At 34.8% G+C, this 15,185-nt stretch overlaps 1 protein-coding gene across 11 annotated transcripts in view; it reads left to right on the top strand.

Annotated features, from left to right (window-relative positions):
* The window catches only part of dtnbb (dystrobrevin, beta b), a 69,715-nt gene extending 54,972 nt beyond the window's left edge, over positions 1-14,743 (top strand). For 3 of the 11 annotated variants that reach the window (XM_048192274.1, XM_048192271.1, XM_048192278.1), the window contains 9 exons: positions 859-952; positions 1,209-1,294; positions 1,515-1,628; positions 4,174-4,270; positions 4,448-4,468; positions 7,391-7,550; positions 9,081-9,170; positions 9,253-9,306; positions 10,465-12,530. In XM_048192274.1, the coding sequence (XP_048048231.1) occupies positions 859-952; positions 1,209-1,294; positions 1,515-1,628; positions 4,174-4,270; positions 4,448-4,468; positions 7,391-7,550; positions 9,081-9,170; positions 9,253-9,306; positions 10,465-10,514 (766 nt within the window). In that variant the 3' untranslated portion in view covers positions 10,515-12,530. Of the gene's footprint in view, positions 1-858; positions 953-1,208; positions 1,295-1,514; positions 1,629-4,173; positions 4,271-4,447; positions 4,469-7,390; positions 7,551-9,080; positions 9,171-9,252; positions 9,307-10,322; positions 10,357-10,464 lie in introns of all 11 variants that reach the window. The other 8 variants (XM_048192276.1, XM_048192280.1, XM_048192277.1 and 5 more) reach the window with 5 other exon arrangements.
* The last annotated feature ends 442 nt before the right edge of the window (positions 14,744-15,185 follow it).

The following is a 15,185-nucleotide window of genomic DNA, read 5'->3' as shown; positions in this document are numbered from 1 at the left end:
TTACATAATGTATGTTTGTGTACTGTGTATATATATATATAAACACACACATATATATGTTTAAAAATGTTTATTTGAGAAATATTTACATGCATATTTATATAAACATTTTATATGTAAATATAATATTTTTTGTTAAATATATACATGTATGTTTGTGTATTTATAAATACATAATAAACAGTTCACACATATTATGTAAACACAAACTTTTATTTTTAATGCAATTAATCGTTTGACAGCACTAATTATATTATATTATATTATATTATATTTAGTCCTGTCAAATGATTAATCGTGCATCGAAAATAAAAGGTTGTTTACATAATGTATGTTTGTGTACTGTGTATATATATATATATATATATATATAAACACACACACATATATGTTTAAAAATGTTTATTTGAGAAATATTTACATGCATATTTATATAAACATTTTATATGTAAATATAATATTTTTTGTTAAATATATACATGTATGTTTGTGTATTTATAAATACATAATAAACAGTTCACACATATTATGTAAACACAAACTTTTATTTTGAATGCAATTAATCGTTTGACAGCATTAATTATATTATATTATATTATATTATATTATATTATATTATATTATATTATATTATATTATATTATATTATATTATATTATATTATATTATATTATATTATATTATATTATGATGCCACTGTTTCTTCTCCAAAACCTTTTCCTTGTGGTCATCTGTAATCTCAGATATTTCATTACTCCTGTTGATCTTCCCTCATCTGTCTCATGCTTCATCACTCTCTTTGCCTCTCTTCTTCCTGCTGTATGTATTTCCTCTTATTCTCTCTATCTGTCTGGACAGTAGCACCCTTGAGAGTCCCAGCAGACTGGATGAAGAACACCGTCTTATCGCTCGATATGCTGCTCGTCTGGCGGCGGAGGCCAGCAACTCCACTGTGAGATTTAATTCACAAACACACTCAAATTACACCTCTCCATACGTTACAAGGATGAAAAAAAGGGGTCTTGTTCATGAGGACACAATTGTTTGATTGTGTGGAATTTAACGGCATGTTTAATTATAGGTCTATTCGTTTTAGTGTACATCTGGTTTTTATGCATCCATAACTTGATGTCTTCATTTAACGGCATCTTTCCAATTAGTTTTGTGCATAATTAGTAATGCTCTTCTCTAATGATTTTGCCTTTTAGCAATGCCCTCCAACTGATCTGAGTTTCAATTTTGATGCTAATAAGCAGCAGAGGCAGCTCATCGCAGAATTAGAGAACAAAAACAGGTGGGTTCTGCACTCGTTCTTTACAGATCTCTAAATTCCCATAGTAAACTATACTTGTTTGTAACAATCATTAAATTCTCTTCAAACACCAAAGATAAATTAAAGTAACTCATTAAGTATTCATATTTACTGTCCCATAAAATATTCATGATCATGAATTGAGAGCTTTCAATAGGTGGCATTGAAGTTAATTTTTGTTTTTTGTGTGATTTTTATGTAGAGAGATCCTGCAAGAAATCCAGCGTCTACGTCTAGAACATGAACAGGCTTCTCAACCCACCCCTGAGAAAGCCCAGCAGAACCCCACTCTACTGGCAGAGCTTCGACTGCTACGGTCCGCAAACACAACTACACAGAGATGCACAAAAAATAACAGAATGGATATATACTGCCGGACAAATAAAAAGTCGCTCTTTGGATTTAAATAGGCAAATGCTTATGCGTCTATGTCGGATCATTATTGCTGTGATTATTATGTTTCTAGCATGTTGTATGTTTGACAACATTTCTTTTAACCCTAACTGATGGAGTGTGTAGCTTTTCATTTCTTAAACAACCATCATGGCCATATTCCAGGATGACAAAGTCAAGATTCACCACGGTTAAAATTGTGAAAGAATGGTTGGTGAAAACATTTTCACACATGAATTGGCACCTCTGAGTCATATATGTTGATAAATGTTGTGATGTTATTTCCATCAAGAGGTGCATCAATTTTTGACCAAAATCTTGTATTGACAATGCAAGAGGTGAGCACTCTGTAAAGTCTCCTCCAGCACATCCCAAAGACTTTCAATGAAATTAAGGTCTGGTCTCAGAGGTGCCAATTCATGTGTGAAAATGATTCTTCATGCTCTCTGAACCATTCTTTCACAATTTGAGTCATTGACATTGTCATTCTGGAATATGGCCATGGTATGTCTTCCTACATGGTTGTTTAAAGAGGGCCTATTATGCCTCTTTTCACAAGATGTAATATAAGTCTCTGGTGTCCCCAGAATGTGTCTGTGAAGTTTCAGCTCAAAATACCCCACAGATCATTTATTACAGCTTGTCAAATTTGCCCCTATTTGGGTGTGAGCAAAAACACGCCGTTTTTGTGTGTGTCCCTTTAAATGCAAATGAGCTGCTGCTCCCGGCCACCTTTCCAGAAGAGGGCGGAGCTTTAACAGCTCGCGCTTCGGTTACTCAACAACAACAAAGCTGGAGAATCTCACGCAGCCAAAATGAGGATTGTCAGTAACGGTGTTCAGCCTTACATTGTTCAAACCGGAGTCGACACTGATGGAGAGACTCAGGAAGAAGTTACAACTTTTAGAATGAAACTGGACGTTTCTGAACGGTTAGTGGATAAATTTATGTAGTTGCTGTGGAGTTGATTCAACTCATCCACTAGCATGTGCCGTCATGTTAATCTTTTGTTCAAATCCAGCGTTGAATTGACCCTCGTTTGTGAAGCAGTCCGGCGTAAAATGACGGCATGTCAACAACACTCTACTACAACAACTCTTCCTCTTCTCTAAAGCAGCCCAACATGGCCTCAACCCCTTTCTTGCATGTTTTGCCATAGCGTTAGAACTGGTACACCGTTGTCGCTTGCGAAAACAAAATGGCGGCACCATGGGTGGAAACAAAGTTACTGGGTTGTCCATTTTCATGTTTTCTGGGTTGGTATTGCACCGGGGACCTGATTATAGCACTTAAACATGGAAGATGTCAGATTTTCATGATACGTCCCCTTTAAGAAATGAAAAGCTGCACACTCCATGAATTGCGGTTAAAAGAACTGTTCCCAAACATATAACATGCTAAAAACATAATAATCACTGCAAAAATGTTTCAGTCATAGACTCTTAAACATGTGCCTATTTATATCCAAACAGCAACTTTTTTGGCCAGGCAGTGTAATATTAATCAGAGTTAATCAGTTAACCAGAGCATTTCAGAACATTTGAGATTGTTAGGAACATAACAGATTTTAAACAGACTAGTTGGGATTTCACTCCCTTTAAAGTAATTTAAACTGAGTACCTTTTATGGGCACCAGAGGGCATGTAGGAGCCAAATTCATTTTCTTAATAATGTTAGTCTCAGGAGATGAGTGAATTAGCACATTTCCATTATGTGCCAATTTTGCCCTCTTTGTTTTGGTTTCATGGAGATTTAGCCACATTATGTGCATTTCTGAGCAGATTTAAAGACTAAAAAAGGGTCATATTATACACTTTTGTCACATTAATGTTAAAGGGATAGTTCACCCAAAAATTAACATTTTGTCATCACTTACTCACCCTCATGTTGTTCCAAACTTGTATGAGTTTCTTTCTGCTGTTGAACACAAAAGAAGATATTTTGAAGAATATTGGTAGACGGTAGCCAAAATTATTATGGAAGTCAATAGCTAGCGTCAACTGTCTGGTTACCAACATTGTTCAAAATATCTTCTCATACAAGTTTGGAACAACATGAGGGTGAGTAAGTGATGACAAAATGTTCATTTTTGGGTGAACTAACCCTTTAATAAAGGTTTCATAATTTAGCTTTACGTGACCATTTTCCACTGTCTTTTTGAGCATTAAAAGGCTGTTTTCGCTACTGCACCTTTAAGAACAGTATATGCAAATATCCTCTGTTCTCATGGTTTTGGAGCCGTTTTACCACGAGCCATTTTTCCCCACTTAGTTTTCATAGGTTGTATGAGTAGGTTGTGGAGGGAGATTTGCTTTATGAACATAGTACAAGGAGCTTTTCATTTCAAAAGAGCAAAGAAAATCCTGTTTTCCATCATATCTGCCCTTTAAGTTATATATTTGGCAGTCATTGATTTTTATGATTCGCACGGTGACTCATTTATTCATTTAGTTTGTCATTTTGTTCAGGCACAGAAAAGACGAGTTGGAGAGGCGCATGTCGGCCCTGCAGGAGAGCAGGAGAGAACTGATGGTCCAGCTGGAAGGTCTCATGAGGCTGCTGAAGGTACGAAACTTGTTGGACAAAAATTAGGTCCTTCATTTCCCATGGCATGTATGGAAACAACATCATTTATTTTCTCATTCTATACTCACTTTTTTTCTCTCCACCTCTTTCTCTACCACCTCTGTCTCTGGCGTGTCTGCTTTCACTCACTGTCATCTCTCATCTTCTGGCTGACAGGATGAAGAGCAGAAACAGGCAGTAAGTGTTCCTTTAATACAGCTCAAAATTTCTGGAGTAAATACACTGGGTCACAGCTGCAAAAGTTTGAGCTAACATATGTATTGTGCATGCCAAAACATGGGCATTTTCATTAAGTTGACAGGTAGAAGATTAATGGGGTGCACAATGCTGAAAACGGAGAGGATCACTGACCAAAAGAATGTTTTGTCTTCATTTACTCACCCTTTTTTTTTTTCTTCTTCCATGGAACACAAAAGGAGATAGTAGGCAAAATGTTTAGGCTGCTCTTTTCTGTACAATGACAGTGATTTTTTTTTTGTCTTGCTCCAGAAAGAATGAAAATATGACAAAAATACTATGAAATTAGTCCGTATGACTCATTTGACTTTGCCATCATCTAACATTCAGTTACAGTTAATCTTTAAAATTAAAATTAAAATGAATAACACTGGTAAATGCAATCGTTAGCAAATCCCAAAATGAATATGAATTTTAAAACTGTAAGTTATATTATATTATATTATATTATATTATATTATATATATCTTTGTATATGACTTTTGATTGTATTACATTCATAGTACATTCTACAGTCTTGTAAATTTGTAATGTAATCTTTAGCAAATATCAAAATAAATTAGCATATAATGCTATGAAGCCTAAATTCACTTGCAGTGTTTAAAATGATTATATTATATTATATGTGACCCTGGACCACAAAACCAGTCATAATGGCTAAATAAATAAGCTTTCCATTGATGTATGGTTTGTTAGGATAGGACAATATTTGGCTGAGATACAACTATTTGAATATCTGGAATCTGAGGGTGCAAAAAAATCAAAATATTGAAAAAAATCGCTTCTAAAATTGTCCAATTGAAGTCCTTAGCAATGCATATCCACTCACAAAAATATATTTTTTATATATTTACAGTAGGAAATTTATAAAATATCTTCATGGAACATGATCTTTACTTAATATCCTTATGATTTTTGGCATAAAAGAAAAATAGATAATTTTGACCCATACTATGTATTGTTGGCAATTGCTACAAATATACCCGCTTGACTTATGACTGGTTTTGTGGTCCAGGGTCACATATTATATTATATTATGTAAGCAATAAGTTATGAGAGGCTGTGCTGTATCATGAATAAGTCACGGCTGAAGGGCATTGTTAGGCATGACTCAAAGTGGAGTGCCTGCAACCCCTTCAGCCGTGACTTATTCACGATACAGCACTAGCCTCAAGTACCTTATTGCTTTTATAGAACAGTTACCACACAATAAAATATTAAAGCCAAAAAATATATGTATCAATGCAACTTTCATGAAGTAAAATCACCAAAAGCCTTCCTTCCGCCGGAAAAAAAATAGTCCCTGACCGTGAACAGCAACAGAAGTTACATTATTACACCATTAGATGGCGGCAAAGACTGTCTTAATGAATGTGTCGGTCAGTAGCGAAGACATTTACATTGAAAAGACTGAATTGTTGTGAACACGGAACAAGACACAACTGACAAATGCTTTGACTAGCGCTGTCAGTCATGGGAAAACCCCTTAACTGTTAAAAGGACAAGATATCGCAGCAGACATTTAAACAGATATTTTATTATGAACATAGGACTGACCTGAAGGAAAATGCTAAATTTGAATGCAGGTAATAAACTCGCTCACTTGATCTCTTTCTCACAATACTCTTCTACATAATACAGTAAGCTTCAATGAACAAACAGTTTATGTTGCTAAGAGTGGTTGCTAAGGGTGTTGTGTAGTGATACACAGAACCGTTGGGTGCATATTTAATATTTAATTCTGTGATGCCTATATTAATGGATTTTAGTTGTGCTTTTTTTTCTTTCTTTTTTTTACATTTATTTAGACAAAATAGTATAGAATTTTAGGGTTCAGTTCTCACTTTTAACTAGTTGCTTATTAGTATGCATATTACTAGTGTAGTGGTTCATTTGTAGTACTTATAAAGCACAAATTAATGTCTTAATCTGCATGACCTTATTCTACATCCCATAATCCTACCCAATACCTAAATTTAAACGCTACAAAAACTACCTTATTAACTATTAATAAGCGGTAAATTAGGAGTTAATTGAGGCAAAAGTTGTAGTTATTAGTGAATACATGTTCCCTATACTGAAGTGTTACCAAAAGTTTAGTATCAGACATTCAGCAGTCTTTGGCTATAATGAGAATCATTATCAGCCAGAATTTTAATAGCGGTGCTTTCATACTCTTTTTTGGCATGTCAGTCCATTGTGTTCCACAAAACAAAGTAAGTCATAAAGGTTTGACATAAGGATGAGTAAATGATGACAGAAATGTTATTTCTTTATTTCTGTTCAATACTTTACTAGTGCAAAATGATTGATAAGTGAAAGTCGCCTAATGAGAATAAAGCATGAGACTGTCTCTCTGGGCGATCTCTATCACGTCTGCTCCTCATAACGAGGACATGAAGCTCCCATTTCCAGTCAAGTGCCGCTGCTTTGTTCCTGTGACCCAGGGAGGGACCACGAGCCGCATGTCTCCCTGCCAAATATCAGAGACCTGCTCTCCTTTCATCAAGGCTAAGCACCTCACGTCTAATGTGACTGCAGTCTGGCCAGCCATCTGCTGCCTGGCAGAGGGCCACAGGCCTTGAGCTCAGCATCAATCTGTGGGACAGTGCGGCCCTTTTCTACCAGCCTTTTGCTCCTCTAATGGCTCTTGCATGCTGCTCAGTGAGCTCTCAGGCCGAAGATGCATGGAGAATGCACTACATGGAGACAACCTAAAGAAATAGATCAGATATCTATAGCCATGTCTGCAGTAGTAGCTTTTTATGAGTGTTTTCTGGGGAGCGAGGGACCAATGGAGGTTCAGGTTGTTATGCATCTAGTGTAATTTTTGCATTCTCCTCCCTCACTCCCCTCCTACAGTCTCAGACGGGGAGTTCGCCCCACTCATCACCCAGCCACAGTGCCAGTTGCACCATGCCTATGCCCATCCGCTCCACCTCGGCCGGCTCAACCCCCACACACACACCGCAGGACTGCCTGGCAGGGGTCGGAGATGACGTGCTGGATGCCTTCTCTCAGGGTGAGGAGTCTGAAGCTTTCCTTTGACATACATCATCATCCACAAAAGGAGACATTTTGAAGATGTTTAGGAGATGTTTAGAAAATGTTTATTGGAATGTCCAAGATTATCTTTCACATACAATTAAAGTATATGTATACTGGGACAATTAATAGTCAATTAATAATGCAACTATTATTGTGTATGTTTCAAGTCTTCTAATGCCAAATGATAGCTCTGAGTGAGGAATAGACTGAAATTTAAATCGCTAAATTAATTTTGGGTTGAAAAGTTCTTTAAAGGGTTAGTTCACCCAAAAATTATAATTCTGTCATTAATTACTCACCCTCATGTCGTTCCAAACCTGTAAGACTTTCGTTCATCTTCAGAACACAAATGAAGATCTTTTTGATGAAATCTGAGAGCTTTCTGTCCCTCCATAGACAGCTACACAACTGACACTTTGACACTTCAAAAGTTCATAAAGAGATCGTAAAACTAATCCATATGAATTGAGCGGTTTAGTACAAATTTTCTGAAGAGACACAATCTCTTTTCTCGTGTTACGCAGCACGTTTGAGCTTCAGCAAGAACAAATGAGGTTCATTCTCGTGTTACGCAGAACGTTTGAGCTTCAGCAAGAACCAATGAGGTTCATTCTCGTGTTACGCAGAACGTTTGAGCTTCCGCGAGAACCAATGAGGTTCATTCTCGTGTTACGCAGCACGTTTGAGCTTCTGCGAGAACCAATGAGGTTCATTCTCGTGTTACGCAGCACGTTTGAGCTTCAGCAAGAACCAGTGAGGTTCATTCTCGTGTTACGCAGAACGTTTGAGCTTCCGCGAGAACCAATGAGGTTCATTCTCGTGTTACGCAGCACGTTTGAGCTTCTGCGAGAACCAATGAGGTTCATTCTCGTGTTACGCAGAACGTTTGAGCTTCCGCGAGAACCAATGAGGTTCATTCTCGTGTTACGCAGCACGTTTGAGCTTCCGCGAGAACCAATGAGGTTCATTCTCGTGTTACGCAGCACGTTTGAGCTTCTGCGAGAACCAATGAGGTTCATTCTCGTGTTACGCAGCACGTTTGAGCTTCTGCGAGAACCAATGAGGTTCATTCTCGTGTTACGCAGCACGTTTGAGCTTCTGCGAGAACCAATGAGGTTCATTCTCGTGTTACGCAGCACGTTTGAGCTTCCGCGAGAACCAATGAGGTTCATTCTCGTGTTACGCAGCACGTTTGAGCTTCCGCGAGAACCAATGAGGTTCATTCTCGTGTTACGCAGCACGTTTGAGTTTGAGCAGCACGTTTATGATCTCTTTATGAACTTTTTGAAGCATCAAAGTGTCAGTCGTGTAGCTGTCAATGGAGGGACAGAAAGCTCTCAGATTTCATCAAAAAGTTCTTCATTTGCATTCCAAAGATGAACGAAGGTCTTACGGGTGTGGAACGACATGAGGGCGAGTAATTCATGACAGAATTTTAATTTTTGGGTGAACTAACCCTTTAAGCTCTGGATATTGTGATCTGAAAAAATCTTCTTTCATCCAGGTGTACCAAGAAATCTCCGTAATGATCTTTTGGTGGCAGCAGACTCGATCACAAACACTATGTCATCACTAGTGAAAGAACTTCACTCAGGTGATCATGTACACTTGCTTCCGTCCTCTAAGTACCTACTTCATGATTTCAGTGTTAACTTTAACGTTTGTAAATCTCACAGTGGATGATGGTCTGGAGGATGAAGAGGAGAACATGCGAAATGGAAGGGAGAAGGGTGAGTCCCAACGGCCTTGTTTGCCATTTTACCCTTATTCCTTTACTCATGTTCTCTTAGCATAACAACTGATAATATAATTATTAAAACAGTAAAAGTCCATTTGTCTTGCATAAGTTACCAAGCTATTATTCATAGGGATGCACGATATATGTGTAACATTTTTTTCAGGATTTTCTTTGATGAATAAAATGTAAAAAAAATACCAGCATTTATTTAAAATAGAAACCTTTTGTAACAATATACACTACCGTTCAAAAGTTTGGGGTCAGTAATTAAAAAAAAAAAAAAAAAATTTTTTTTTAAAGAAATTAATAGCACTGATGTGTTGTGTTCCACTGATAAATTGATAAAAAGTGATAGTAAAGATTTATATTGTTAGAAAAGATTTCTATTTTGAATAAATGCTGTTCTTTTTAACCTTTTATTCATCAATGAATCCTGAAAAAAGTATCACAGGTTCCAAAAAAATATTAAGCAACACAACTGTTTCCAACATTGATAATAACTGAGTATCAAATCAGCATATTAGAATGATTTCTGAAGGATCATGTGACACTGAAGACTGGAGTAATGATGCTGAAAATTCAGCGTTGCATCACAGAAAAGTATATTAAAAGTATATTAAAATAGAAAATCATAATTTTAAATTGTAATAATATTTCACAATATTATTGTTTTTTCTGTATTTTTTTATGAAATAAATGCAGCCTTAATGAGCATAAGAGACTTCACTCAGAAACATTAAAAATAGTAATATTTCCAAACTTTTGACTGGTAGTGTGTATATATATATATATATATATATATATATATATATATATATATATATATATATATATAAATTTAATTATCCCCTTAAAGTGAAAACATTTACTGTCTTACCAGAATTGTAATATCGGTGCATCCCTAATTATTTAAAGGGATTAAACGTCCACAATTTCTATCCTACAGAATGCAGTCATTAGTTGTCAGTAGTTTCTCGGTTTGATTAAGGCCTCTTTTCTTTCTTCTAGCTGAGTCAGAGTAAAAGAATATAGAATATTTCATGTAAGTATAAATGAGAACATTGACTAGTCCTGCCCTGAATGCCAGAGTTTAATGTGCAATGTACTGTGTCATTGTGAGCCCCTAACCTTGAGTTTGTGTTTTGTCCAGTGTCATCGCTGAAGCATCCTGGGAAAAGGCAATCCACCCCTTCATTCTGAGCCCCAGGAAAGAACCAACGACATCAAAATCTCCCTGGCATTCGCACAAATGCATGCTCTTCCCCAACTGGGTTTCACTATGTGAAACAAACTCTTCATCACATCTTGCACAGAGCAAGTTGTATTTATTAGGAAGTATATAAATATATATATAAATATATAAATATAAATATAGCTCTATGTCTATCTGTATAAACCCTTTGTTATCACGTTACCCATGAGAATGGCTTGTTTGTGCTTTCTTAAAAAACCTTTATGAATTTGTGATTACTACTCTCTGAAACGAACGCACTGTGCATCTTCATGACGTCACTCAAATCGATCTAAGCTGTAGCTTTTTTTCCAGATGTTCCTCACACAGGAAGCGTTTTTGTATAACTAGTGATGATTTTTGTGTTTTATTGCATGGAGCGGCTCTGCTGGATAGGTGGAGAGGGCTCGTAATTGCTCTGCATGTGACATTTATGCCTGCTCCGTCGCTCCTGATCATCAAACTGCTGCTTCTGCATCACACGCATCAGAACCACCATATATCAGGGACGTCTCGTAGAGCTCGCCGTTTGTCTGGGATATCTGCTACTGTGTTAAGTTTAGCCCGTCGTTGTGGCCGTTGTTTTCGCACTTCAGTATTGCCTCTTTAGAGTTTAGAGTATCGCATTTGTGTCTCTCTGTATTCCCGGAGAGCATAAAGGGACTTTAATGGAATGCGGATAGATTCCGTATATCCGTAAACCAGCTTAGCCAGCCATCTTTGAGTGCACACGTCTCTCTGTAAAAGTTACTTCAAAAGCTTTATTGAGTTCAGTTGTTGTGTATATTTGTGTGAAATAAATGAAACAAGTGCTCAGGGACTGTTGAGAGGGGAACACGGTAGCAATGCTTGTGAACAAATTGGTGGAATTTACTTTGACCCCCCCAAAGGTCAAATGTCAAAGATTAGCACAGGACATAAAAACTTTATGGAATGGCTGAGGAGGAACGGTATTGTATGGAAGCCCATTTCTGCCACACAAGACAAAAATGCTTTGGTAAATCGTAATTATAAGATAAAAAGTCAAAATTACGAGATACTAAGTCATAATTATAACACAAAAACAAAATTATGATACAAGAGTCAAACGTTTGACATGAAAGCTGAAATTATGACACAAGTCAAAATTATGAGAAATTATGAGATAATTTCCTAATTATGAGATAAGAGGTCGAAATAATGAGATACATTAAAAAGATTCATTATATCAAAAACAAAATTATGATAAAAGAGTCAAAAGTTTGACATAAAAGCTGAAATTATGACATAAGTCATAATTATAAGATAAAAAGTTGAAATTGAGGTAGCCCTAATTATGAAAAGTCGAAATTATGAGATAAGTCATAATTATGCAATTAAATTCAGAATTATAACAAAACACAATTATGACATAAAAGAGTCAAAAACTTGACATGAAAGCCGAAATTATGACAGAAGTCAAAATTATGAGAAATTATGAGATAATTTCCTAATTATGAGATAAGAGGTCGAAATAATGAGATGCATTAAAAAAAATCAAAATTATAACAAAAACAAAATTATAATAAAACAGTCAAAATTTTGACAAAAGCTGAAATTATGACATAAGTCATAATTATAAGATAAAAAGTTTAAATTGAGGTAGTCCTAATTATGACAAAAAGTTGAAATTATGAGATAAGTCATAATTATGCAATTAAATTCAGAATTATAACAAAAACACAATTATGACATAAAAGAGTCAAAAACTTGACATGAAAGCCGAAATTATGACAGAAGTCAAAATTATGAGAAATTATGAGATAATTTCCTAATTATGAGATAAGAGGTCGAAATAATGAGATGCATTAAAAAAAATCAAAATTATAACAAAAACTAAATTATAATAAAACAGTCAAAATTTTGACAAAAGCTGAAATTATGACATATGTCATAATTATAAGATAAAAAGTTGAAATTGAGGTACTCCTAATTTGAAATTGAGATAAAAAGTCATGATTACACAATAAAAATAAAAAAAAATCAGAATTATGACAAAAACAAAATGATGATAAAAGAGTCAAAAGCTTGACAATAAATCTGAAATTGACATAAGTCATAATTATAAGATAAAAAGTCAAAATTGAAGTAGTCCTAATTATAACAAAAAGTTGAAATTATGAGATAAAAAGTCATAATTACGTAATTAAATTTAGAATTATAACAAAAACACAATTATGACATAAAAGAGTCAAAATCTTGGCATAAAAGCCAAAATTATGACACGTCATAATTATAAAATACAAATTCGAATTTGAGATAGTCCCAATTATGACAAAAAGTCAAAATAATGAGATAAAAAGTCATAATTATGCAATTAAAAAAGTCATGATTGTAACATAAAAAGAAGATTATGATATAAAATATGCAAAAGTTTGGCATAAAAGCCGAAATTGTGACAAAGTCATAAAAGTAAAAATTATGACAGTCAAAATTCCGAAAAGTAATAATTATAGTCACAATTATGAGATAATTGAAAAACTATAACATATGTACAACATAAAACGTCCTAATTATGACATGTCAAAATTGACATTTATAATATAATTTATAAATATACAAAATAAAAGTCTCAAAATTGACATACCATGTTATATTTATGAGTTAAAAAGTCAAATTTATGACTTTTTTTTTGGTCATAATTGATACAAAGTCAATTATTATATAGAAAGTCATGATTTGGACATTTTATCTAATATTTATTACTTGGTATGTCATAATTTCCACGTTTTATGTCATAATTATGAATTACCAAAGTAGGATTTCCATAGTGTTGCACTTTGGACGTGGAAACGCAGCGATTAGAGGACATGCGTAGAGTCTAAAGCTTTATTGTCGTGAGGAAGACAGTTTGACTTACTGTACTTGAATCAGAAGGAATTCAGGTTCAATAATTACATTTATCTAATTATTATACGTATGTGATTTTATTATACTTGTGATTTGTTCTTTGTTAGGTTGGTTTCAAATAAGAAATAATAATTACCATTATTTAAAAAAAAAACATTTTGTTTATGACTGCTAACATTTGAATGTTAAATTAGATAAATCCATGGAGCAACAGTTTAAAGTGAGTTTTGGTGTAGAATATTAAGATTCTTTGACATTTATGAGGGTCAGTAGGTGTAATTGATTCATTCACTGTTTAATACTTTTTTAAAATGCTTGTAATTCTGCATAAAGAGGTCTTTTGAATGGCTACGATATGAACAGTGAGGTCTCATTCAATGTTTTACACTGGAAAACAAAGTGTCGCTTCTGTTATAGTGAGTGAAATCTTATATATTTGCTTTTCGAATCGATTTTTACATGATCATAATGCTTGTTCTGTGTTTCAATGAAAGGAATATAAAATCTAGTTGGGAATTTACTGTCATTGTTTTAAATTTGCAAGAAACAATACAGCTTTGTACGAAATACTCTCAGATGGCAAGTTTGAAAGTTTGATTATGTTCCAACATTTGCTACAAATATGAATGCAATCTTCTGATGTAGGTGTGTGCCTAGATGTACTGTATAAAGTGCTGTATAAAATAAAAATCTGCACATGTGCAAGTCAGCCCTTAGATAGGAGTTTTAGTATGTGACTTAGTCGGAATGCAGTCTTTATTTACCTGTGATCTTTGGGAAAAAAAAAAATATTGTTCTGCCTTTAAAAGTTGTGCCAAACTGTTTGCCAACCTGTAGTGTGTCCTTTAGGTCTTTGTTCTGTGTATTTGTGTGTGTTTAACCACAATTTATTGATTATGAATTTACTGAAGCAGTCCACAGAGAGGGTAACTAATAACGGGGTGCCTTAAATGGTTGAAATACAATACAGTTTAAGAGGAAGGAACCCTGCTTGAAATCAATTTCAAACATCATTGCGGATTTATACGTTACAGATGGACCTCCAACAGAGGACCTCCTATGTTATCAAAGTTAGATGAAACAATATTTCAAAAACTAAATCTGCACCGTCAGGTTTGATTTTCTTCAGCAACTTGTGATTTTATTGTTTTTAAAAACCAAAACTGTCAGTTGAAGCTACAAACACTGTTTAATTCATTCATTTGAGGGTTTTGCTGCTGTATACAATCATTTATTGCAATGGTTTACGTCCATATTTATGTTTACGTCACCCTAATGTCTTTTTGTAAACTATTAAAGGGTAAAATATATGAAAAACTTCAAAGGACAATGAATGTGTGTGTGTGTGTGTGTGTGTGTGTGTGTGTCTACGGAAAAATATTCGGTATATCAGCTCCATTAGGATTGAGTTCAGACCTGTTGTCAAAGGGACCACACATAAAAATTGAATGTGGATTTAAGCAGCGGTCCTGTATGAGTTACATATTTACGTTTATGCCATGAACAACCATGAAAATTGTACCTTTCCCGACTGCTTACTCTCATGTCATTCCATATCCTTATGACTTTATTTTTTCAGTGCAGCACAGAGGTAGACATTAGGCAGAATAGCTTATATTGTATTAAAAAAAGATGCAATTAAAGCAATTTTCTGTGAGATTTCGTTTTATCGATGTTTACCTAAAATGGGGTTGTCCTGAAAAAGTCTCAGGGACCTTATAAATCACTTTTAAGTTAAGTCTATGCACACGGCAGCCATTTCCAGTTATGCA

Source organism: Megalobrama amblycephala, linkage group LG5 (assembly GCF_018812025.1).
Source record: "Megalobrama amblycephala isolate DHTTF-2021 linkage group LG5, ASM1881202v1, whole genome shotgun sequence".
NCBI lineage: Eukaryota > Metazoa > Chordata > Actinopteri > Cypriniformes > Xenocyprididae > Megalobrama > Megalobrama amblycephala.
This window is presented reverse-complemented; position numbering and strand designations above follow the sequence as displayed.